The 25073-nt window shown below is 38.0% G+C and overlaps 1 protein-coding gene across 1 annotated transcript in view; it reads right to left on the bottom strand.

Moving 5' to 3' along the window:
* Nucleotides 1-24193, bottom strand: part of CAPZA2 (capping actin protein of muscle Z-line subunit alpha 2) — a 39520-nt gene extending 15327 nt beyond the window's left edge. The window contains exons 1-4 of the mRNA XM_037512088.1: nucleotides 24065-24193; nucleotides 9386-9449; nucleotides 5613-5664; nucleotides 1624-1687 (exon numbers count right to left, since the gene is read on the bottom strand). Coding sequence (XP_037367985.1) covers nucleotides 1624-1687; nucleotides 5613-5664; nucleotides 9386-9449; nucleotides 24065-24103 — 219 coding nt within the window. The 5' untranslated portion in view covers nucleotides 24104-24193. The remainder of the gene's footprint in view (nucleotides 1-1623; nucleotides 1688-5612; nucleotides 5665-9385; nucleotides 9450-24064) is intronic.
* Between the last annotated feature and the right edge of the window lie 880 nt (nucleotides 24194-25073).

The raw sequence follows: 25073 nt of genomic DNA, 5'->3' as shown, positions 1-25073 counted from the left end.
TTAAATTCATCTCAGGAAATTATTTTAAGACTGGTAGGTTTTTTTGGGGGGGTGGGGGCTGGGGAGGTTAATTTTACCAGAGTTTTAAGTATTTCTAAATGTATATGAACGAAGTCACCAAAGCTTTCTCTTCTTTTCCAAAGCTTTGAAAGATTTCATTCTCTTGTCTTATTTATATATTCCCATTTATAATCAATAATGGTTATAAGTAGACCATGGAGAATTTTTTACTTTAACTAAAATTTTATTATAGTATTTGCAGTTTGTGATATTACTGGTCTTTTTTTAAGCAGTTACTATATTAAAGAGGGTTTCTTATATCCCCATTTAACTTAAGGGTTTTGCTTTTAATAAGGACGAGCTGCTGATTTTCAAATTCCCTTTTTATTGTCTACTGATACATCACAAGGTTTTCTCTTTGATTTGGTCAATAGGCAAGATCATTATATTACCCTACATGGAACACTCTCGTATTCTTCTAATAAATTCCATTTTTCCTGACATATTAATCTTTATATAGATTTCTGGATTCTATTTGATAATATGATTTAAAGTTTTAAAATCTAGAATTACATAAGAGATTATTATAAATTATTATAGATTTTTTTTTGGTCATCTTTATTAGGTTTATGTTTCAAAATTATGCCTGGTTTGTAAAGTGAGTTTAGGCTTGACCCCAAATTCTAAAATGGTGAATTTCTTTGACCTAGCACATCTTATTTTAGCATTTAATTGTTTAATAAAACAATGTTCAACATAACATTGCTTATATAATTAAAAACAAAACAAAATAAAAATGAAAACCACCAAAATCTCCTGAGGAATAAAGTAAATTTAGGAGATTAATAAAAAACTACACAGCCTTATATGTGTGTACAAACACATTTGTATCTATCTACCTGCCTGCTCCCTTCAGTTATAAGCCATTATCTGTCTACTCTCATTTTCCTCCTAGAACTACAAGACTATATATTATATAATAAATAATGCCAAATGCAAGCATTGATATAAGTAGCCACCAAGGAGTAACTGTTACCTTTCTTTCTCATGTTTTACCTACCAAGCCCTTCTTCATACTGTTTTATATAAATTATGCTTTATGTAAGTATGATGTAAATTAATATAGTTTTTGTTTAATTAGAAAACTAAAGCAAAAAAAAAAATGCCCTTGACCTTCTGTGTTTTTTCTTATCTTAGCATTTCTATCTTGCACTTTGGAAAGAAAAGATTTAATAATTACTAAATGCTAAGTTACTCACATGAAGAACTGTAGAATTCCAGAGCAACCAAATTATGATATAAATCTTACTAATATATAGTCTAGACTTTGGATTAATATAGGATTGATTTTTTTTCCTATAAAAAACAAGAAAGGAGGTTTAAAGCAATTATTTTCTAAAATCTGAAGAGAAGTACATTTGATATTTCTTAAAGGGACTATCTGCTAATAGCACTAGCAGTCTCAACAAAAGAAACTTAACTTTCAATTACTTTGCCCATAAGTGGCTATGATTAATATGATTTTTTTTAATCTTTATACACACCACTTCACAATACTTACAGGATATATTAACCGTTATAAATGAAATAAATATCCAGATCATGTATTTATATGAAACATACCTGATCCTCATAACCTTCAATTTTTACTGGAGTAAACTGGTCCAAGTTATACTGTGCAAATGCACTAAAAAAAGAAAAAGGTTAATAACTTAAAGTTACATACTTACTGCTTTTAAAATGTCAGCCAGAAATTCAACCATTAATAAAAGTCTCCTTCACAATATATGGCAAGTTAAATAAAACTGTGATACTCCATTACTGATCTTGTATTAAATATAAATACTAAATAAATGAGGCTATTTTGGTTTTTTTAAAGATTTATTTATGCATGTAAGAGCTGGGACACAGGTCATATGTGTGGGGGGGTGAGGGAATTCACGAGAGACAGAGTGGGGAGCAGAACAGGCCGAAAGACTGAAATACACTGCTGAGGGGAGCAGCGGGAGAGTCAGGAGAGGTCTGCTGGGCCATATGGGTTGCGCCCCTGGCAAGCCGGGGATCGCACTCATGCTGCAGTGGCTGTGGACAGCCTCATAGGTTGCAGCTTAACCCCTTGCACCACCAGGGAGGCCCGATAAGGCTATTTTAAAAACTAATTTAAGTTGGTCTTTTCAAACCCTGAAAGTATATTTAATTATCTATAAGATACATATTTAGCTAGGCTCTGTTTCTTACTTATATGTAAGATAACATCTACTAGAAACAGGCCAGGTGCTGTAAAAGATGCAAAGACTAATCGGACAGATGTTATGATCACAGACAGGGCTTACAATTTTACAAGGTAATAGATAAAACTGTAACACAGATAGGAAGTAGGAAGTACCCTAAGATAATTACCAACAAAATACTGCAGAGAATATGTTTTTCTCTTTAAAATTACATTCTGATAAAGCAAGGGTAAGAATTAGGGGGGGTTTTCATAATGGATATAATACTGAGAAATGGTCTTGAGAAACTAAATAGGTTCTATGGTCTTACAGAAATTGGAGGGACAGGAAGACAAAAGTATTTCAAGGGACCAGGATAAGCAAGAGAGGTTAGGTAGACAGGTTAGGTACAGCATTTTTTTTTTTTTTTAAATACAAGAGCTGGGGTACAGGCCAGAGTCACGGGAGGGTGAGAGGATTCACCAGAGACAGAGCAGGGAGCAGAACAGGCAGACGGAACAAAAGCACTGCTGAGGGGAGCAGCAGGTTAGACAGGAGAGGTTTGTCTCGCCATGTGGGAATCTCCCTGGCCGGCCAGGAACCAAACCAGCACTGCAGAGGCTGTGGTCAGCTTCATAGCGCTGTGCTCAACCCGCTGCACCACCGGGGAGGCCCAGATTAGGTACAGTATTTTAGAAAGCATTAAGTTCAATGCCTGACACACAGTAGTGTCTAGTTATATTTACTGAACTGAACTGAAAGAACCAGAATGATGGGATAAATGAGTACTTTACTTGGGAGGAAAAGCAAAATCAGTTTTTTTGAGAAAGGAGAACTCAGAACTACTTCTAAAGGAGATTAATTTTGGCAGCAATGTGAATGACAACTTGGGCAATGGAACAACAACAACCAGAAAGCAGTTAGGCTACTGAACTGCTTAGAGTCTGAATTAGAGACGATGACGAGATGGAGTCATCGCTCTATTATCATTTGACTAAAGAATGATATATTGGGCCTCTGTGGTGGCGCAAGGGGTTGGGCACTGCACTATGAAGCAATCTGCAGCCTCCGCAGCACGAGTTCGATTCCCGGCCGGCCAGGGAGAAACCCTCATGGCAAGGCAGACCTCTCCAGTCTCACTCGCTGCTCCCTCAGCAGTGTATTTCAGTTGATCTGCCTGTTCTGTTCCCCACTCTGTCTCTGGTGGATCCTCCTCCACCCCCCGCATCTCTGGCCTGTACCCCAGCTCTTGTACGCATAAATAAATAAATCTTTAAAAAAAAAAAGAATAATATATTATTAGGTAATTATGCAATGTGTTTGTAGGAAAAATTCTCAATGTACAAAAAATATAAAGTATGTATATATATATATATATATATATATATATATATATATATATATATATAAAAAGAACATACTGCATCTTATTAAATCTATAACCTGGGAAATTTCTTCCACTTAACCAAAAGGACAATGAGAATTATAAAATTTAGAAATGTATCTACCTACCTGGTAGATGTATCTAATGTATCTAAATGTATCTAATCTACCTGGAAGCTCTTCAGATTACTCTTGATGGAAAGATGTTGACTGAAATTTCAGGTTTTAACTACTGAGTCTCCCATATTAAGGAATGTTTGGTTGAACAAAGAAAGCATTACTGATGAGTTAATAAGAGACTAGTAAATAAATATAAAAATAGCAAAGTAAAAGTAAATTACTAGCTGTCAAATTTCTGACAGTTCATATTTAAAAAGATGGGGCTTAAGTTAGATGTGCATAAGGGAGGGGGAAAAGAAGTATCATTCTAATTTAAATTAAGCAAATTCACATATGCCTACAAGTCTGTTGAACCTCTACCTTCATTAAGATTCACATAATTCACAAATTTACTGGATAAATCTTTAAACATTACACAAATAGAACTAGATTAAATTTTCCTCGGTCAGGATTTCAGATATGGATTCTATATTAAGATGAAAAGCAACTTATTAAATGGGTAGTAGACACTTTGTAAGACACCTAAAAATCTGTTTAATTTCATCTTTTTCTTTTTCTTTTTGTGGGACCCTCACTGGCAGCCGGGGAACAAACTCGGGGAACGAACCAGCGCTGCAGAGGCTGTGGGCAGCCTCGCAGCCCAGCGCTCAACAGCTGCGCCACCAGGGGAGGCTAATTTCATCTTTTTCAAATGAACAGTAAAGCTGGTTAGCCTAAAATATGGGCCCCCATAACTTTATGTTGGGAGGGAGTAGTGGGAAAAGAAATTTCTCTGAAATCCTAAGATACTTATGGCAAGTTGTAACTGTCATCATTGGTCCAGAGACCATGAACCAGGATTTAGAAATAACAAGCTCTTTGAATAACTCACAAACTCAATAAATAAATATGTGATTTATTAAATAAATGTATCAAGTAATATGTTAGGTATTAATGGATGGATTAAAAAACTGCCAACCTTCAGAGATCTCATAATCTATTAGAGTCAAACAGATTCCTAACAAAAAGTAAAATGGCTTAAAAATTAAAGCAGTCTTGGGCCTCTCTGGTGGCGCAGGCAGTTGAGCGCCGCACTGTGAAGCTGTCCGCAGCCTCTGCAGTGCGGGTTTGATCCCAGCCGGCCAGCAAGAATCCCACATGGTGCAGCAGACCTCTCCTGCCTTGCCCACTGCTCCCCTCAGCAGTGTATTTCGTCAGTCTGACTGTTCTGTTCCCCACTTTGTCTCTGGTGAATCCTCTCACCCTCCCACACATCTGGCCTGTACCCCGGTTCTTGCATAAATAAATAAATCTTAAGAAAAAGAAAAAGAACACATTGTTAAAAAAAAAATTAAAGCAATCACAACTTCAAAAGTCAAAATTTCTAAATAATTTTAACTAATTTTGCACATGTCAAAATGTAGTACTGAGTATACTACTATCAAATACACATGAATAATTTCATGCTATAGTTATGTCCCTATGATCAAAAATGTTTCTATTCTAGCCCAGTAGGTATACATAATTGTATGTATTTGAACTTTATGTGCAAATTCAGTGCCTAAAAACCCCTTTAATTTTCAAGATTTTTTATTTATTTATGCATACAAGAACTGGGTAGTGTAAGCCAGAGGTGCTGGGGGTGAGCGGATTCACCAGAGACAGAGTGGGGAGCAGAACAGGCAGATATACCGAAATACACTGCTAAGGGAGCAGTGGGGTGAGGCAGGAGAGGTCTGCTGTGCCATGTGGGTAGCTCCCTGGATGGGAATTGAACTCATGCTGCAGTGGCTGGTGATAAATAGCTTGTTAGTGCTGAAACTTTAACCCCTCTGCCACCAGGGAGACCCCAACCTAAAAAACACTTGGAAAACATTTCCTCCTGTATCACTATAGTTAATACAAATATATAATACTCACTGGGCTGCTCCTTCCCTGAGAAGATTATCATTATTAAGCAGTAACCGAACATCTGCAAAACAAATAATATATTTGCTTTATTATTATTTCTTCATGTTTGAAATTCTGTATAATGAATACAGATTATTTTAGTCCCTCTCCCTCTCCCAATGCAAGCAAGATCAAAATGTTACTGATGGCCAAAATAACCACAAGCACACAATGGTGTTAATAATTAAAAAAAAAAAAAAAAAAAAGACATCAGGAAACAGAAGAGGTACTAAAATAGAAATACATGTTATTTTATATCCTTAATTGTCAGTGCAGGCAAACTGTAATGCATCTCCAAAGAACTAAAGTGAAGATAAGCTACACCAAAAAGATGGTGTAGTAAGATCAGCAGAAGAGTTACTCTATACTTCTTAGTTTGATAATACTATCATAAATTTCAAATGAATGTGCACTATAGAAAAAGTTATTCAGCAAGAAATAGCTTGTGAATAGAATGTAGATGTAGGCACGTCTGTCCTCATAGAGTTCATGCTCAAATAACACAGGAATATATTTATATTTATACATATAACTCTTTGATAAGTGTCCTCACTTTGTTTACTAATTCTTAAATCTGTACTAATTTTTGACTCTATTATTTGATCAAGAATCATTTTTACAAAAATAATAAAGTATTTAAAAAAATAAGAATTGTCTATTCACATACCTCTTTTCAATAGTAGGACTTAACTGAAAAAAAAAATCTTTACTAATCTTTAAAATAACACTGATTTCTAAATTAACTGATTTTAAACACTGGAATCTTCTAACTAAAAAATTATTTTAAAAAATATAGACATTTACAATTTTAGTTATTTCTATCCCACAAAGCAAACTGGAAAATTCTACTTGCTAAGTATGATTCTTTTATTTTCAATATCTTAAACAATAATTAATAGAGGTATTGCATGGTAGTGCATCTTTTCCAGTTCCAAATGGGAAAATAATTTAAAAGCGGACTCCATTTCCTCCAGATTACTCTGGGAAAAAAAGCACATACTTTCATCATGACAGAAAAAGACAGAGAATTTGGATAAAATACCTTTTTTTTTTTAAGGATTTATTTCTATTTATTTATGCATACAAGAATGAGGGTGTTGGCCATAGGTGCTGGGGTGAGAGGATTCATCAGAGACAAGAGTGGGGAGTAAAACAGGCAGTTCCACTGAAATACACTGCTGAGGGGGGTAGTGAGGGAGACGGGAGAGGTCTGCCATGCCATGTGGGTTAGCTCCCTGGCTGGGGATTGAACTCATGCTTGCAGTGGCTGGTATAGCTTGATAGAGCTGACTTTAACCCCTTCACCACCAGGGAGGCCCAAAATGAAATATTTCATAAGAGCAGTTCCAAGTCAGGCTTATCACATCAGAACAATATAGTGGCAGATTGAGAGTTTAAAAAAGTAAATACAGATGTTAAAAGTCCCTGATCTACCCAATCACTTTCTGAAAATGAAGACCAGAAAATGAAGAAATGCATGTTTCAATGATTCCAATGTAGTCAGTCTAGGAAATAGCATTTGGAAACCACTACCCTGATGAGATTTTATGATTTTGCAATTCTAAAATTTTGTAGCTGCTCTCTTAAAATCATTTTGATGCCAGTAATATAAACAAAAACAGCAATAAAAATAATCAAATTCATGATATTTCCCCCTCAAATATTTATTTTTTGAACTCTAAATAATCTCTCAATTAAAATTTAAATAGCATCTTATATGCCATTTCTATCACACAACTCACTCAAATTTATTGTACCTCACCACCAAACATAGCAAAATTCAACAACAATTTCAAATGAGATTTAGACAGGCAATTTCAAGTACTCATACTTTTTTAAATCTTTCTGATTAAAAAATTTGTAGGGCATTTGTTTAATTCAGGGTAAGAACAATACAAGTTTTCTTAGAATTGTAATTTACTTTGGCTCTGTGATTTGCACAGGATCAGGAGCTACTGCCTTTGGCACAGTTTCACGATTATCAATTTAGTTACAAGACAAAGTCTAACCTTAGGAGAGAGGACAGTGTATTTAATAAATCCTCCAACCACCAAATACGTTAATGTATATTTAGATTATAGAGGCTGAATATTCAAACAGAAATCAAATGTATAGGAAGCATAAATACTTTTAAACTCACCCCAAATTCCCAATTTACTACTTGGGATTTTATAGTTATCTTAAAAAAGCAGAATTACTTTAATTTCCAGATTTTTTTCACAATGAGATTTGCTGTTCTTCTAAGTGTAGCTCAGTGGTTAAGCTTTTAAATGTCTAAGAATTATCATATATTGTTATATCGGCACTAAGTCATACAATGTTATAAAGTGAGGATGATCTAAGGGATTTTTCAAGGGTAATTTTAACCTTATGAATTTCTGCCTTTTTTAAGACTTTGAAAACTAATGTTCTCTGAAGTAAGATTCCATTACATCATACACTATGAATGAAAATGAGTGACTAAACTTAAAAGACATGGTTTAAATAGTTTACTCTGGAGTAGACTTTAAAAAATAAAATTGAAAAACCCTATGCAAAATAGTTTTACTTGAAGACATGGTGAATGCAACATACACGTAAAATAGAATTAACATTTAATGTTATTCTGGTAGCATTTTCTTTAACTGCGTAAGAAAAAAATTTTTTATAAAAAGGACCATTTTCCTGGCAATTGTTGCAATCATGTTATTCTTTTTTTCCCCCATTTTTTAATTTTATATATTTTTTACATCATTTTTGCACAATGTATGCATTTTCATCTTGGTTATAGTCCCCTCTTGTTTTGATCCTACTCCCTCCTCCCCCCCGCCCCACCCCGTAGTGTGTCTCTGGTTTATAGTTGCTTGTTGATTTTGATTTTCACTTTATTATAATTAGTCTTTTTCCTAGTCCCTTAGTTAGGTTTTCTAAATTCTTGCTATGAGTGAGACCATCTGGTATTTTTCTTTTTCTTTCTGGCTTATTTCACTGAGCATGATCCCTTCCAGCTCCATCCATGTTGCTGCAAATTGCATGCGTGGAGATTCCTCAACCTACTAAAGATGGAGCTTCCATATGATCCAGCAATTCCACTCCTAGGTATTTACCCAAAGGACACAGAAACATTAATTCAAAAGGGCACCTGCACCCCTATGTTTATAGCAGCACTATTTACAATAGCTAAGCTATGGAAACAATCCAAATGCCCAAAATAGATGACTGGATCAAGATGATGTGGTACATATACACAATGGAATATTACTCAGCAATCAATCACGTTATTCTTACTGCTGAAGAAAAGCTATTAGTTTTTATAGCCACCAGCAGACTGTGTAACAGCTTAAATTTCTGGTCTTTAAAAAAATGTTTTTATATGTGCTGTTATCTTCTAAGCATGGTAAAATAATGTTCCTCAACCTTTTTTGGATGTTCATACTAACATCTGAATCTTGTAGTTTTTTCTTGAAAAGACATAGAAAAATGGATTTCACAAATTCTAAAAAAATAATTAAAATTTTTAAATGATTCATAAGTTAGTCTTTTAAGAAGGTTAATTTACTCAAATAGAATTATATATATATATATATATCATAAATACATTATATTCTAGCCATTAGAAAGTCTAGGCTGACAAAAATTTTCATTGTGATTCATAAAATACAGATTTTTCTACATATTCCCTTAGCTTAGTTGTTTTATTTAACTTATTCTTTAAAAATAAAGAGAGCTTGATAAAATAAGCCTTAGTGTTATTAAACACTCACCATTAAATACCTCATTAAATTCTCCAGGAGGGGCATGAATGATGAATTTTGCTGCTATACGCACCTAAAATACAAAGATTTAAATGAGTCAGTACCCTAGGCTTCTGCTAAAATGATCAAAAAACAAAACAAAAATCAGTGTGGAAACTAGAGAATTTTTTGCAAAATTATATTAGTTCATGTTACAACATTATACTATTTCAAAGTTCTATACTAAAAATGACAAGATTTCAAGGACAGTAACATGCAAGATCTTTAAGTTTACTACTGTCTTAATCACTTGATATAAAAATGATGTATAAGTCTGATTATATATAAAATATGCAATTTAGGAGACAGATGGCAAAGAGGCAATGTTCCCATTTGTCACTGATAAAAATAAAATTTCTGACCATCACCAAACTTCTAAAGAACAACCCCACATTCTTCTAAATATTAAGCAACTTGTTTTCACTCATTCAGTCATTTTCCAAACCTCTCATTCCAGTTAGGATCACAGTTGGCTGATCTGTCCTAGCAGCTCAGGGCACAAGGTAGGTACCAATCCTGGATGAATTTCCTCAAAGCGTGCACTCTCACACACATCCACACTCATACAACTGGGGACAATTTACACACAGATCAGTGAACCTAACATGCACTTCTTTTCAGGTGTGAGAGGAAACTGATATGCCTAAAGAAAACCCACACAGCTATGGGAAGAACATGCAAACTCCACACAGGGAATGGCCTTGGAAGGAAATCAATGTTCTTAGTAAACATTATTTGAGGACCTGGTATATATGTGGCTAAAATGAATATATTCCTCATTACAAGTCACATGTATGACAAGGCCTTGAAAAGATTAAAAAACTTGATTTCAAAACAAAAGGAAAAGCCTTTGTAGTCTAGAACACTAAACAATTTGAAGCAATATATATGGTTGTTATTGGATACCTCTGGTATCTACAATGAAGATTATAACAAAAATGAGGTTATTTAGTGTATCATGCACTATCATGAATTATGTCATTCACTATTCACAACAACCCCAGAGGTAATTATATATTTGCACATTTTTTAGTAGAGCTATTAAGTAACAATCTGATTCCTGAACCTAAACTTTTATTCACTGGATTGTGCTCTTTCTCAAATTTCAAACAATTTTGGTAGATTGAGTAAAACCCTCCCACCAAAAGATGAATATGGCAGAATATGACAGTGTAGCTATCAAACAACTGCCTTAATGCGAACTCTTTTGTTTTTTGGGGGGATAGTATTTAAAATATCAATAGCAACAACTTATGTAAAAGGTAAATTTCTTGAAAGACACAAAAACTAAAGTTCACTCAAGAAGAAAAAGACAACCTGAATAGTTCTAGATTTGTTAATTTGTTAAGTGAACACTATCCAACTCATTTTAAGAAAACAGCACTGTCCCATAGCAAAACCAGACTGAAATATTACAGGAGACACAACTCTCAGACCAAAACCTCTCATGAACATATCTACAAAAGTCCTCAAAAAACAAACCAACCAACCCCAGCAAACTAAATTCAATAGAAAGATAGGGGTTTATCCTGGAAATGAAGAGCTATTTTAATACTTGAAAACAATGATAGCAAGTCACAATAACAATTGGCTAAAGGTGAAAACCATACAATCATCCAATGATCTGAGCAACAAGTTAACATGTAACATCCAATCATGATAAAATTCCTAGCAACTAAGATTGCCCTTGATCTTGTTAGGGGGAAAGGAAGTCCAGTGCTAATTCAATGCAGGCTTTGTGGACTCCACCCCCACTCCAGACCAAAGCCATCAAGACATTGTGAAAGACAAATCCCCACCAAAGGGAAGATGGCTGGGACCTGAGGGTGGAGTTAAGCAGCCAGGTTTGGTATAAAAACCAAACACGTGGGCCTTGGGGGGCTCGCTCTCTCGCTCGCCTCCTGGCTTCATGGCTCCTGGCTTGCAGCCGGCTCTCAGAGTACCCTGTGGGATTCCAGATCTGTGGCTCGGGTAGGACGCATTAAAAACTTTGTCTCCCACTTTTCTCTCTGAGTTGTACATTTCCTCATTTGTCCTTCCCTTGTAAATAAACCTTTTATTAAGCTTTCGCGTGTGTGCCTGCAGTAGAGTATTGATAAGTCCTTTTAAGCGCGCGGGTGAGGACCCACAGTCAGGCAACCCATTTTATATTGGGGCTGCCCTATAACAGTTTGACAAAATCTACTGACAAAATAGGCTACTACTAACACCACCCTTAATGGTCAAAGACTGAATGCTTTTCCCCTAAAAACAAAACAAAACAAGAACTTCTTCACCATTTCTATTTAACATCATACTGGAGGTACCAGTGCAATAAAGAAAAAGAAATGGAAAGCAATCCAAAAATACAACATTCTGTTTGCCTGCAACATGACTGTTTACAATGAAAAATTCTAAGGGCTAAGGAAAAAAAGAGGAAACCTATAAAACGCTTAGGTTTATATCTACAAAATATATGTAGGGCTAGTTTGTTGAAAAATACACAAAACACTGATGAACAAAATCAAAGAAGAGCTACATAAGTGGAGAGACATGTTATGTTCATGGATTAGAAGACCCAATATTGTGAAGACAATTTATAGACTGAATGAAAACCCAATCAAAATCCAAGCAAGATTTTTTGGATACACATCAACAAGCTGATCCTAATACTGATTTTAGTGATATGTTTATTATTTATATTATTCTTCTATATTTTAAGAATGAATGCAGATTATTTTAGCCATGCATTAGTACCACTCCCTCCCCCAGATGCTCCCCATACTCACTAAGCTATTAAAAAGATTTTAATTTTAGGAAATGAAAGAGGGAATGAAATACATCTTATATCCTTAATAGTAAATGCAAAGTATTAAGGGTAAATAAATTAGAAGGTCAAAACAATTTGAAAAAGGACAAAGTTAGGGAACTCACACTGATAGTCACAGGTATCTACTCTTTAAGAAACACAACAGAATGGAACATTTCTATATTTATCTTTTTTGTATATCTTATACAAAATAATGTTTGAATAAAGAGAAAGAAATATAGTTTACTGTTTCCACTTTTAGTTCAGATTAATACATTAAACTCTACAGTAACTTTAACTTGGTACAACTGAATGAGATCATAACTTGAGTCCTAAATCGGTACCCTTGCCACACAGCAGCTCCTCCTTCTTCCCAAAGGCCTGGGAAGAAACACTGGTGTCAGGGTGAGACATGGAGTTCTATTCAATCCCACATGTGCAGAAAGGCATCATGGCGATTAATAACAAAGTCCTTGGTTTACAGGGGGGTCAGGTGTGGGTGGTGAGCAATGGAATAGGGCCATCTAGGAAGAAGGGAGTGAAGAGATTCTTTTTTTGTTTGTTTGTTTGTTTGTTTATACATGCACTGGGTACAGTCAGAAGCGCGGGAGGGTGAGAGAATTCACCAGAGCCAGAGCAGGGAGCAGAGCAGGCAGAAGGACCGAAGTACACTGCTGAGGGGAGCAGTGGGCGGCAGGAGAGGTCTGCGCGCCATGTGGGACCCTCCTCTGGTGGCCGGGGAGCAGCCGGGGATCGAACCAGCGCCGCAGAGGCCGCGGGCAGCTTCGCAACCCAGCGCTCAACCACTGCGCCACTGGGGAGGCCCAAGATTCTACTTGGCCCTGTTCCACCCCAAGATGTGACATCATAGACCTGGACTGCCCATCAAACCCTGAAATGGTAAGCAGTTACCTAGGCCTGGAGTCAAAGTCACTAGCAAAAGGGCTGGGCATGAACATTGGGCTGAGCTTAAAGGATGGTAGAGATTCCAGAGACCAGGAAAACAGAGCTGCATCTGAGCCAAGTCTGGAAAGCTGGGTCTTAGAGCCTCAGCCCCTGCCCCCAACTTCTGCAACCACCTTCTCCCACCAGCTCCTCTACCAGAGCTTCTCTAAAAATGCCCACTTCTGGCGTTGACAAGCCCCAGTTGACTTGTTATGAGATCTTGGTATGAAATCATTCCTACAAGGTTCTAGTAATAAATAGGGAGAGATAATTAATCTCCCACGTAGCTAATTCCTCCCAATACCCCCTCACTCAATCCACAGCTGGAGTTTAGAAATACAATAAAAGTGGGCCTCCCTGGTGGCGCAGCGGTTGAGCGCTGGGTTGCGAAGCTGCCCGCAGCCTCTGCGGCGCCGGTTCGATCCCCGGCTGCTCCCCGGCCACCGGAGGAGGGTCCCACATGGCGTGCAGACCTCTCCTGCCGCCCGCTGCTCCCCTCAGCAGTGTACTTCGGTCCTTCTGCCTGCTCTGCTCCCTGCTCTGGCTCTGGTGAATTCTCTCACCCTCCCGCGCTTCTGACTGTACCCAGTGCTTGTATAAATAAATAAAAACAAATAAATCTTAAAAAAAAAATACATAATTAAAAAAAAAACTCATTTGAGTTCATTATAAAAAAAAAAAGAAATACAATAAAAGTAATTATTCTGTCCTGATTTTGACTCCACTTTGGAAGTTACTGGCATCAGACAGTATCATGCAGAGGGAGATAGTAGTTAATGCAGAATATTTAATGTCGCCTAAACTTATTCCTCTGCTGTTCTTGATAAAATTATTAGCACCATCTAAAACCCACTCTACCTTTCTCTCTCCCCCCCAGTCACATCCGTCTGTCTCTCCAGCTGAAATAAATACAAACTCCTCTCTCCTTTGATTCCATTTCACTTAGATGTCTCTTAGTTCCTGAATTGTTACTGTAACTGCCCTTCCTCTAAGTCTCATCTTTCTCCAAAACTCATTTTTTCACCAGTTGCCACCAGACTGCTATTTTTTAATGTTAATTCTGATTTTTTTTAATATTTAAAATCATCTAATGGCTTCCCACTGTTAAAAAGATAATTAACATGACACACAAGGCTCTTATCTGAAGGCTGTAAAATGTATTGTTAACAGCATAACCTCTAAAAGAAGACTGCACAGATTCAGACTACAGTTCTACTGCCTACTGCATGACCATAAGAAAAAGTCAGCTTCTTCACTTCCACTAAATGAGATAGCACACTTAGAAAAGTGTGTGGCACAGAAGCACTCAAGTAAACACTAACTTTTTACTCTTTCTGCCATTTTCTAATTCCTACAACCGATATGCTTCTAATTTCATCCCACTTGTGCACACTACTGGAGCCTCCCAACTCTATTCAGTCTCTCAAATAAGAACACTTCTCTCTCTGACCTCCGTTATCACTGCATATAGATGACTTGGCCATCTTTTATCTAGTGTGGTGGAATTGTAAACAGCAGCAGAGTACTTTAATTAAAGTCTGCAAATTATCAGAAGAAAAAGGTCACATGAAAAGGAAAACTCCAAGATCAAATTACACTATTAAAAAATGTCTTGATCATTTAATAGCGCAACCACTAGCAAATAATTTTGATAAAAGAGAATACTCTTGAGACATGTGGTACAAGCCCTAAAATTATGTATGCTTTTTCATCTGAGGGAAACTGGGAGAGCACTGAATGGCCTAACTGCAAATTCCCATCCTAACTCTGCCCCTGGCAATAAGGTCCCCTAACCCCACAACCCTCTTTATCACAGGGAAGAAGCACAGTTCCTGCTTATCCCTGAGTAGCAGGCTTTAGTTTCCTTCTGCTTAAGGAATTATTCAAGTAAGCCAATCACATTTTCTTGTGGGAACCTGGAATCACTCCACCCTCTTAAGACTACAAAGTCTGCCTCCCATGGCCTCTGCTTGCTCACTTTATGCACTCCTTTGCTTTGTGTACGTCCCTCTCTCCTGAGCTATTGAGTATATGAAACAAATAAATTGCTGTTGTGTCATCTCATCTGTCCAGTGTCAGGTGTTGCGTGTACAGTCATGCCCATAACCCTACAGCAGGAATCCCTCCCTCACCAACAGGATAAAGAGAACTGATTAAAACAAGATTTCACTTATCTGGGAAGGTAGAATTTAACTTAATATTTACAATATATTTTAAGCAAGCAATTAAGCTGACATATAGGCCACACAGAAAAGGTTAAGGAGATTCTTCAAAGATATTTATTTTTCAGTCAAAAATTTCTAAGTGCAATATCCTTATAACTTTTTAAGTTTCCTATCTTTTGAAGGATTTGAAAAGAGGCGGGGAAAAGTTGGCACACATTCAAAAGAGGAAAGAGTTGGTCTGAGCAACCTGACAAAGGCTGCAGACAACAAAATTCCTTTACAGAAATGAAAGTTACATATCAAGTCCTGAAATTCAGCAGCCAACCTAACCACCTGAAAATAGAACTCTAAAATTCTCAGTAAATAAATTTGTGTTTAAAAGCAACTACAAATTACATCAATATTCTTTGCAGATGAAAATAATCAGGATTCTGAATTACAGAATGATGTGGATTAAACATTTTAAAACCTCTAGACTTACTGCAACTCAGTACTGAATGATCAAATAACCAAGAAAAATCCCGTGGATACCAGTGGAGTGGCAGGAGATGGATTCAGAAGCCCTTATACAATTTTATGCAATCTTCCTTCACTCTTCTTGTCTCCTGGGTCTACACTGAACCCTTTGCAAATACAGAAATTAGAGGATATAATTAGCTCATTAAACAGTGAGAACTGGTCTTTGATGCAGCAAACTGGAAGACCTGAAAGTGAAATGGACTTTCTAAAATATGAACACTGCGTCACGCCAGCAGTTTCTCACTGTTCAACCTTTTTGGGAAAATTTAACTAGATATCTTGTATTTATCTTTGAGCCCTGCCAACAAGTCATCTAATTTCCATATGCTAGGCATTATTAACCTACATAGTTATCTCCTCCTTGATTAAAGCAGGAGACATAAGGGTAGAGATTTCCAGATTTGGACACCTGTTAGATGTGCCTGAAAAACTTTCGAGAAACAAAACATACAGATTCCCATTCCAGACATGCTGAATCAATTTCCAGAGAATTAAGACCAAGAAATCTGTATTTCAAAAAATTTCCCCAGGTAATCCTGATGGGTAGTCAAGTATTTTATACGCACCGCCATATTAGGGACTATATATAAGCAAAATTGGAGGTGTTTGGTCTTTTGAAGGAAGGAAATCAGAAATTTCACCCGAGTCTCAAGAAACGTGACAAAAAGATTAATTGCCTTAGTTGTAAAGTTAAAAAGCACTATTGTGCACTTTTCCACTTTAACTACAAGATTTACTTGACATTGTTTCTCACACTACATAAAAATTGCCTATGCCCATTGAGAATAGTAAGTATTGAAAGGATGGTTATAGGTTATTTTGAGTATACTTAAGAGTGGTAATTTGTTTTGATAAGTTTTCCTTAAGAATTTTCCCTTTATTATTATCATTTTGAATGGTAATTGAAGACAGGGCACATATTACTTAACCTAAGGCCAAATCATCTGAATTTAACACCAATTTTTCCTTAAATATGTTTTTACCATTTATTTAAAATATTAAGAAACCCATGGTTCCAAAATAGTCATTATTCTCTGGAAAAGAAAGAGATATATTACTACTTATCTTATATTTTCAATTTCTCCACTAAATCAATCCTCCTTTACTCCTAAATTTCTTCTACTTAAAGGTATCCTAAAATAAAATAGGGCTAATAGTAATTAATACCTATTATATCTCTTTTAGAACTTTTTTCAAGAATAATTTATACTTACTGCCCCATGTCTTATCCTTTAGTCAATAGTTATTGAGTACCTTATACAATGATATCTCAAACCTGGTTGCCCTTTCAAGTCACTGTGGGAAGCTCCCTCCCCCACCCAATAAGTATAGAGACTTCAGGCTTTATTTAGTCTGTGTATCCATGTTTGTTTATAAACTCTCCAGTCGATTCTAATGTGCAAAGAGAGTTGAATAGCACTAATCTAGTATATGCCAGACACTACTGGAATTACAAAAGTGAGTAAGACATATGCCTGTCCTGTTAAGAACACAGGAAATAAGAACATCAGCTAAACCTATTAAAGTCAGTAAATGTTTTAACAAATGTACAAATTGCTAAGGGAGCAGAGATATGCCAGGACACAAAATAAGATGAGGGAAGTTTTGGGGCTGTTTATTAAAGGATGAGCAGTTTACAGCACAGAAAAGAGAATAAGGCTGTATCTGGAAGAGGGAAAAAATACACTCTGGTAATCTAGCTTTCTCTCTCTGCAACATGCCTCAATCCCCAGAAAAACTGTTCTTTTAAAATGCACCAAAGGGCCTCCTTGATGGTGCAAGGAGTTAAGCACCGCACTATGAAGCAATCCGCTGCCTCTGCAGAACAAGTTGGGTCCCCGGCTGGCCAGAGAGCAACCCACATGGCGCAGCAGACCTCTCCTGTCTCGCCCGCTGCTCCCCTCAGCAGTGTATTTCAGTCAGTCTGCCTGTTCTGTTCCCCACTCTGTCTCTGGTGAATCCTCTCAACCCCCCCCCAATCCCCGCATCTCCGGCCTGTACCCCAGCTCTTGTATGCATAAATATTTTTTTTAAAAAGTTAACCATTTAAAAAAATAAAGCCCACCAAAGATCTCTTGTCCACCACTTAAATAATCAGCTTTATCTGCACCAGTTTTTCTATCTGCAAAAAAGGGATAGCAAGGCTACTCTGATAATTGAAAGGACGTACATTAAAATGCATGACATAAAATAGATATAATTTATTTCTCATTCCTTTTTCTTAAATCCAAAGGCTTTTCTCAATCTTACATTCCTTCTTAATCTCTCTGTAATCTCTCTGGAAATTCTTTTTGAACTCTGCAACATGAGTATCTACTCTGTGCAAGATACAAAACATTTCTACTTCAAGGGTCAATACCCCTCACCTTTTGTTTCTCTTCTCTTATTCCTTAAATGAATGTATATCCAAAAGTACATGCCCTCTCCTCCTTCTATGTTATTTTTTTTTTTTTCCTAAAAGATTTACTCCTGTGGCTTTAACCCACAAGGAGAGAATTTCCAAATTAATATGTAATCTCTGGGCCTGAGAAATCCTGTGCTGTGGAACAGCACCACTCATCTTAACTCACAAAGTACCTGAGACAGACCTCCCTGCTTGCTCCTACTCTCCTGTTTCCATTTGCACTCTCTGGCATAAACTTGTATCTTGTATCCAACTGATATCTACCATCCTCCAAAGTAAGAGTAATTTTTGTCTTCTGAATTTCCATGACTCTGTAAAAAATACGTGTGTTACTTTTTAACACTGTACAGTATATATGTTATAAAGCTTGCGTCAACCTTGAATTGTGTATATACCAAACAGGTGCTCAAAACAAAAAACTTGTGTGCAAAGTCTGAAAAAGCTCCACTAATGTTACAGCAGCTATCAAGTTTCTGCCAAGGAAACTTTTACATTTTACTGGTACAATAACAGAACCCACTCACCTGTAGAACGAAAATTGAAAAAGTATTTCTATATAAATAGCTTACTGGTAGAGATGACGCTAGTTATTACTGATTTTACTTTAATTATGATGGAATATAATGTCAGCTTACATTGCTTTTACAAACAAAATTTCTGAAGCCAAATGATGATTGTGTTATTGAGGGAGAAGTATATAACTGCTTAGAAGAACATTTACCATGTGGAATATTTAGCTTGTTAAATAGCCACTAGCACTACCTGTACCTCAAAGAGCACCTGGAATTATATCTGACTATCTAAATCTTTAAAGTCCACAGCACTATTCAGAAGTGAAAAATTTTGACACACCAAGATTTTTCCTCAAAATCTGTCTTTATATGCTACTTCTGCTTTCCATGAAGCTGTTACATTTTCTCTTAATTTTGCAAATTCATGATTCCTTTCTTTATTCACTCACTGAATCGTTCCAGTTATCACATGCAGCATAATGACAGGTGCTAAACATGCTATTTTTCTGTACTTTGGAATTCCAAAATAACAGGGAGAAAAAGACAGGTTAAACAAATAACTATTATGCAAAACTGTATTTAACACTAATGATGTGTTACAGAGTTCAGAAGAGAGACTAAACCAGCCATGGGATCTGAGCCAAATCTTGAAGGACGAGTAAAAGAGTACAAATCAGGAGCAGCAGCAACAATCAAAGTAGATAAGAAATCATGAATAGAGAAAAATAAGTGCCACTTACTCTGTGTTTACTTCTTGCCAGGCACCACTTGTACTTACCACATTTCAGAGAAAACTGAGGCTGAGTTAAATAGTTTACCCAAGAATGCAAGTTTTTTTGAAAGCATGATTAAATAATAGTATACACTGGAAATGTCAAAACTATTTAGTAGGTTAGAATGGACAAGGCCATCAATATTTTTAAGAACTGAGCTTCCTTGTAAAGTTGATTTTGAATCCCACAACTAGAAGCTTAGGAATAGAGAAATATTAGAACAGGCTTAAATAAAGGATATTGGAGGGATTAGTCTAAAATACATTAAATAAAAACCTAACAGTGACAAACATAACAGAAGGGAGAGGCCAAATCTGAGATCTTCGTATAATCTTATTTATATTTTCTTATAATCTATTTTCTTGTCCTCTCTTGGTTTTATCTCCCAATGGTGTAGTCACAGAACAGGTATAATTAATTTGCCTTTTGTTCATACTGTATAAATTTGTTCCTAAACAACAACAACAGTTAACACACGTAACAACAGCTAATTTAATGACCTTGTCAGTTGAGAGGTAAGAAATCAAATTTATATTAATATAAATGAATTAACTTTTCAAGCAAAAAATGTTTTAAAATATACTTTGATGATGGAAGTGCTAAGATTTAGAAAATGAATATAAAGAACATGGCACAAGGAAAACATGTTAAAATAAAGCTTAAGTTAAAAACCAGGATGACTGGAATAATGGGAAAGGAGAAATAAAGAGAAAAATGAGCAGTGGGAGATGAGACTTCTGCTTACTACACGGCCCCCCATGGTGGGGGGGGGGGAAATGGAAGGAGTTTACATATTTTCTTTTAGGCAGATTCTATTTGAACTATCTTATTACCTGTCTCCTGTGAACAGGACCAGTGCACAGGAGAAAAGTTAAGGGCTGAGCTATGTACTTGAGACACAACTACAAAGACATGAAAAGTTGCAGCCCTGGGAGTGGTGGATCACTCTAATTATTGGTGGAAGATGGGAGGGGTTACAGGAAAAAAATTCTTTACAACCAATTAATAAATGTCTTGGTTCTGGAACTTGAAGCTACTTCCTGGATTTTCTCTAGAAAAGGATTTGGGAAAAGTCCTTTGCATTTGAGCCTTCTACCACAATTTCAAATTCGTAAAAATGCAACACAGCTCACCCAGAAAAGGAAAACAGGAACTGTCCTTGGCTTAAGAGTTTCTGTAACTATGTTTAAAAAGTCTGCAGGACACACTGCACAACAAATGAACAATTTTAAAGAACTTCATTATGCTTCTTCAGATAACTTCCTATTTAATCCAGTGGCCTAAGGTGAAAAGGTCATTAAATTTCAAAGCCTAGTAGTATCAGTAAAAAGTAACTGCACAATTTAAAAAGGCAAAGATAATTGTTCTACATTAATTTCTACAATGTTTCCTACCACAGGAAATACATAAAAACGATACTAGTAGCATAAACCTTTCAAATGTGCTTAGCTATAATAAACTTGTTCAAAAATGATCAGACTACAAACTAAATTTGGAAACCAACACTATTAATGATTGGCATTTGCAATTTTTAAGATTTACTTATTTATGCATACAAGAGCTGGGGTACAGGCCTGAGGTGTGGGGGGAGGGTGGGCAGGGAAGTGGGGTGAGAGGATTCACCAGAGACAGAGTAGAGAACAGAAGAGGCAGATTGACCTAAGTACACTGCTGAGGGGAGCCGCCGGCAAGTCTGGAGAGGTCTGCTGCACCATGTGGGTTGCTCCCTGGCCCGCCAGGGGACTGAACTCTTGCTGCAGAGGTTGCGGGCAACTTTACAGGTTGCGCCTTAACCCCTTGCACCACCAGGGAGGCCCCATTTGCAATTTTTATTGAAAGCAAAATAACTATTATTTCTCCTTCAAAATAAGCTGTCAACAAATTACAAAGAAATGCCCAGAAGAGAGATCTATCAACATTTGTTTAAAGGAGCATAATGTCACAAAAGCATCAACTGTGTTCAAACATATTCAGGTTAAAATACCACCTGAGCCACTTACTAGATGTTGGGTGAATGACTTAAGCTTTTAAAACCTTACTTCACTTATCTGAAATGATACTAATAAAACCTACCTCAAATTTACAACACATTAACCAATGTAATATCTGAGGGAGGCACACAAAAGTACCATGTAAGTCTTAACAGCTTTCCTGCCTTAGCTCTGCAATCAACAATGGAAATTTCTAGAGCTTAAAAATATACACTGATTTTTGAAAATGAGAGTAATTTCAAATAACAAAGCAGAAAGAATAACATGATTTAAGTCTTTGTTTAAAAATATCACCCTTAAATCTTCTCTCTAATTCCACACCCAATATCCCTCCTGCCAAGAGATTAAAAGAACATTTAGGTAACTAAAGTGACAAAAATGTTAGAATTTCACTTTATCAACTACTTGGGTTTAATCCAAAAGTTTGGTGAGCCATTTAATTAAATAACTAAATATAGCAGTGAAATCTAAATGTATAAATATCTACAGATTATTCTTACAAAATTCTTAACTACAAAAACAGCAAATTCCTTCAAATTACGATATTAAGTCTTAAAATACTGTGCTGGGCAAGCTTAGACAGAATCCCCCACTCCCCCAGCTAAGTGTCCTGGAAGTGCCTGATAATAAGCAATCTTGTCATCTCCTTTGGATAAACTTCGCTATTTTAGGCCTTTACAACACTTGGCAGGTCTATATTAACTCCCACACTGAGCACTCTCCTCATATCTAGCCACTTGAGCTACTCACCACTTAGGTTTAGTAGAATTAAAACATGACAATCTTTTAAAAAAAATGTTAATACTAAATTTTAAACATGTGTATACAATCTCAGTTACCAACTTAGGTTTATCTATCAATATTACACATGTGTTGCTACACAGCAACTTTTATGTATGTAGGATCTGCCTCTCAGGTCTGAGGATTTTGCAGACCTTCTTGCTCTAATTTTTTTTTAATTAACACTTTCACCAAAGAGCACAGGGAAAAAAATATTTCTACATTTCTGCATTCACATCAGCAAGGAGAGAGAAATTACATTTCAGTGCAAGAACACAGGATTATGAAAACCCTTGGAACACAGCATTCCAACTGCAACTATGCATCCATAGGGCTACATTTAGGCTTTCTTTTTTTTTAATTTTATATACATTTTTTACATCATTTTTCATTTTTGCACAATGTATGCATTTTCATCTCGGTTATAGTCCCAATAAGGGCGGGTGGGAAGTGTACATTTAGGATGTGTGTGCCTTTCAGCAGTATCTGGCTGTATTGCTTTGGAACTTCAAAAAACGAACACTGTTTCATTAAGAATGGACACTCTAAAAACTACCTTCTTCATGTTATATCACTTCTAAATTTGGGAGAAATGGCGAGTTCCTTTCCAGGAAATACTCAAAATTAGTAAGATCCCCTCCCTGTCCCCCCACTCCCCACCCCCGGAAAATGGAGCCTTCCAGCAGCCAAAAAAAAAAAAAAAAAGAAAGAAAGAAAGAAAAAGAAAAAAAAAGGCGAAAACAGAGAGAACTAGTTCAATGATCAGATTTCTTCTTTTAAATGCCTGAGAACTTAAGTCGTTCATCTGGTTCCAGTGCTGTCACAGCATCTAAGACACAGTAAATGCAGTTGCACAATCTTCTCTCCTCGGAAGGCGTCTTCGCAGGACGACGGGGCGCCACCAGATCGGCCCCCGCCGCCAACCTGAGTAGGAAACAACTCTGGGGGGGAAGGGGGCCCTTTTTCTTTTCCCTTTTTTTTTGGGGGGTGTGTGTGTGTGTGTGTGTGTGCATGCGCGCGCGCGCGCGACAGAGAAACTCAGCAAGCTCCCAGGGAACAAGGGCGCTGCAAAGCCTACCGCTAAAGCCGGCAGAGTCAGAGACTCGCAACGAGAAAGGGAAAAGCGTCGACAGCAGGGAGAGGAAGTCGTCTGCTTCTGCGGGGAGCGAGAAGGGACGGTCTGCTTCCAAGCCATCTCCCCCTCAGCCCTCGCCGGCTCACACTCTCCCGCCGGGCCGGGCCCGGTCTCGAGCCGCTCCCACGCAGGACCCCGGACCCCGGCGCGGGCCTCCCTCCGGCCCTGGCGCTGGAGACGGTCCCCGGCGCTGGAGAGGGTCCCCGGCGCTGGAGAGGGTCCCCCGGCGCTGGAGAGGGTCCCCGGCGCCTGAGAGGGTCCCCCGGCGCTGGAGAGGGTCCCCCGGCGCAGGAGACGGGCCCCGGCGTTGGAGAGGGTCCCCGGGGCCGCCGCCCTCCGCCCCCTCCCCCGCCCGCCGCGCCAGGCGCCGCCGCCCCGCTCCGGCTTCCTATTTTCGGAGCCCACACCCTACAAGGAGCCAAGCCGAGCGCGCAGGCCTGAGAGAGACCTGCCCCCGCGCGCGGCCTCGAGTGACTGACAGGGGCAGGCACCGGGCGCGGCGAGGCCGGGTGAGGAAGGGCAGCCGCGGGCGCACGCGACGGCCCAGGCGCTCCGCCCGCGGCCAGACTCCCGGCTACTAGGCCAGGCCGCTGCGGGCTCCCCGGCCGACCAGCCCCGGCGCCCCCGCGGCTCTTACCTTCTCCTCATCAGACAACTGCTCCTCTAGATCCGCCATTTTCCTTCTGGCGACAAACCGCGGCGGCGGCGGCCACCTGACTTCCCCCTTTCCGAGCGGTCCTCCGCGCCGCGCGCCCCCGCCAAGGGAGGGGCCCGCAGCCTAGGCCGCTGCGCACGCGCGCCGGGAGCCCCGCCTCCTTCCGCCCGGCCGGCGGGGACGGAGCGCCGCGGCGCGCATGCGCGGGCACCTCGGCGGCCGGGCCAGGGGAGGAGGCGTTTTCTCCTCCTGCAGCAGGCTTGTCAGCATCCTGAGTATAGGATTCTCTCCCCCCCAGTGACCATATGGACCCACTCTGCCACGAGTACATTCTGAGCCCTTGGTTATGTTCCCATCAAGCCTTGGACTCTGCCAGCTAAAATGTGAAAAAGTGTACGAATAGAAGCTTGTGAAACATTCTGGTTTAAAAAAATGATTAGAAAATATTCAGCTTTCATTAAAATATGCACACACAATCCGGTCCATGATGGGAGGAATGTTCTTGATATATTCGTTTTTTCACTGAAAAAATATTTATTGCTCCCTGTGTTGTGTGCCAAGTATATTGTATACTCTTGGGGGTATAAAATATTAAGCAGAAACCAGAGAAAACAAGTTTCTCAAGAAGCTCACTGTCTAATCATTAAATAAATATATTAAGAAGTTGGCAAAGACACTGTACTAGTGCAGAGGAATACACAGTTATGTTATACATGGTCTTATCCTTCTGAATGGAGTTGCCAGGTGGAATACAGGAAACCAGTAAAATTTGAATTTCAGATAAACAAATACTTTAAGTATGTCCCATGAAGAATTTTAGGTACGTTTATACTGAAAGATGTTACTTTTATTTGCTAAATCTGTCAACTGCACTTCTGGAGTTTCAAGTTTAGCAAGAGAATGAACAGATATATGAATTGGATATATGAATTGGCTACAACTTTGTTACAATACAGCTGCTAATTCAGTTAAGTATGGGATGGAGCTGGAG

This window comes from Talpa occidentalis, unplaced genomic scaffold (assembly GCF_014898055.3).
Source record: "Talpa occidentalis isolate TD23 unplaced genomic scaffold, MPIMG_talOcc4v2.1, whole genome shotgun sequence".
Taxonomy (NCBI): domain Eukaryota; kingdom Metazoa; phylum Chordata; class Mammalia; order Eulipotyphla; family Talpidae; genus Talpa; species Talpa occidentalis.
The sequence above is the reverse complement of the archived record's forward strand: the minus strand, read 5'-3'. Positions and strand labels throughout refer to the sequence as shown.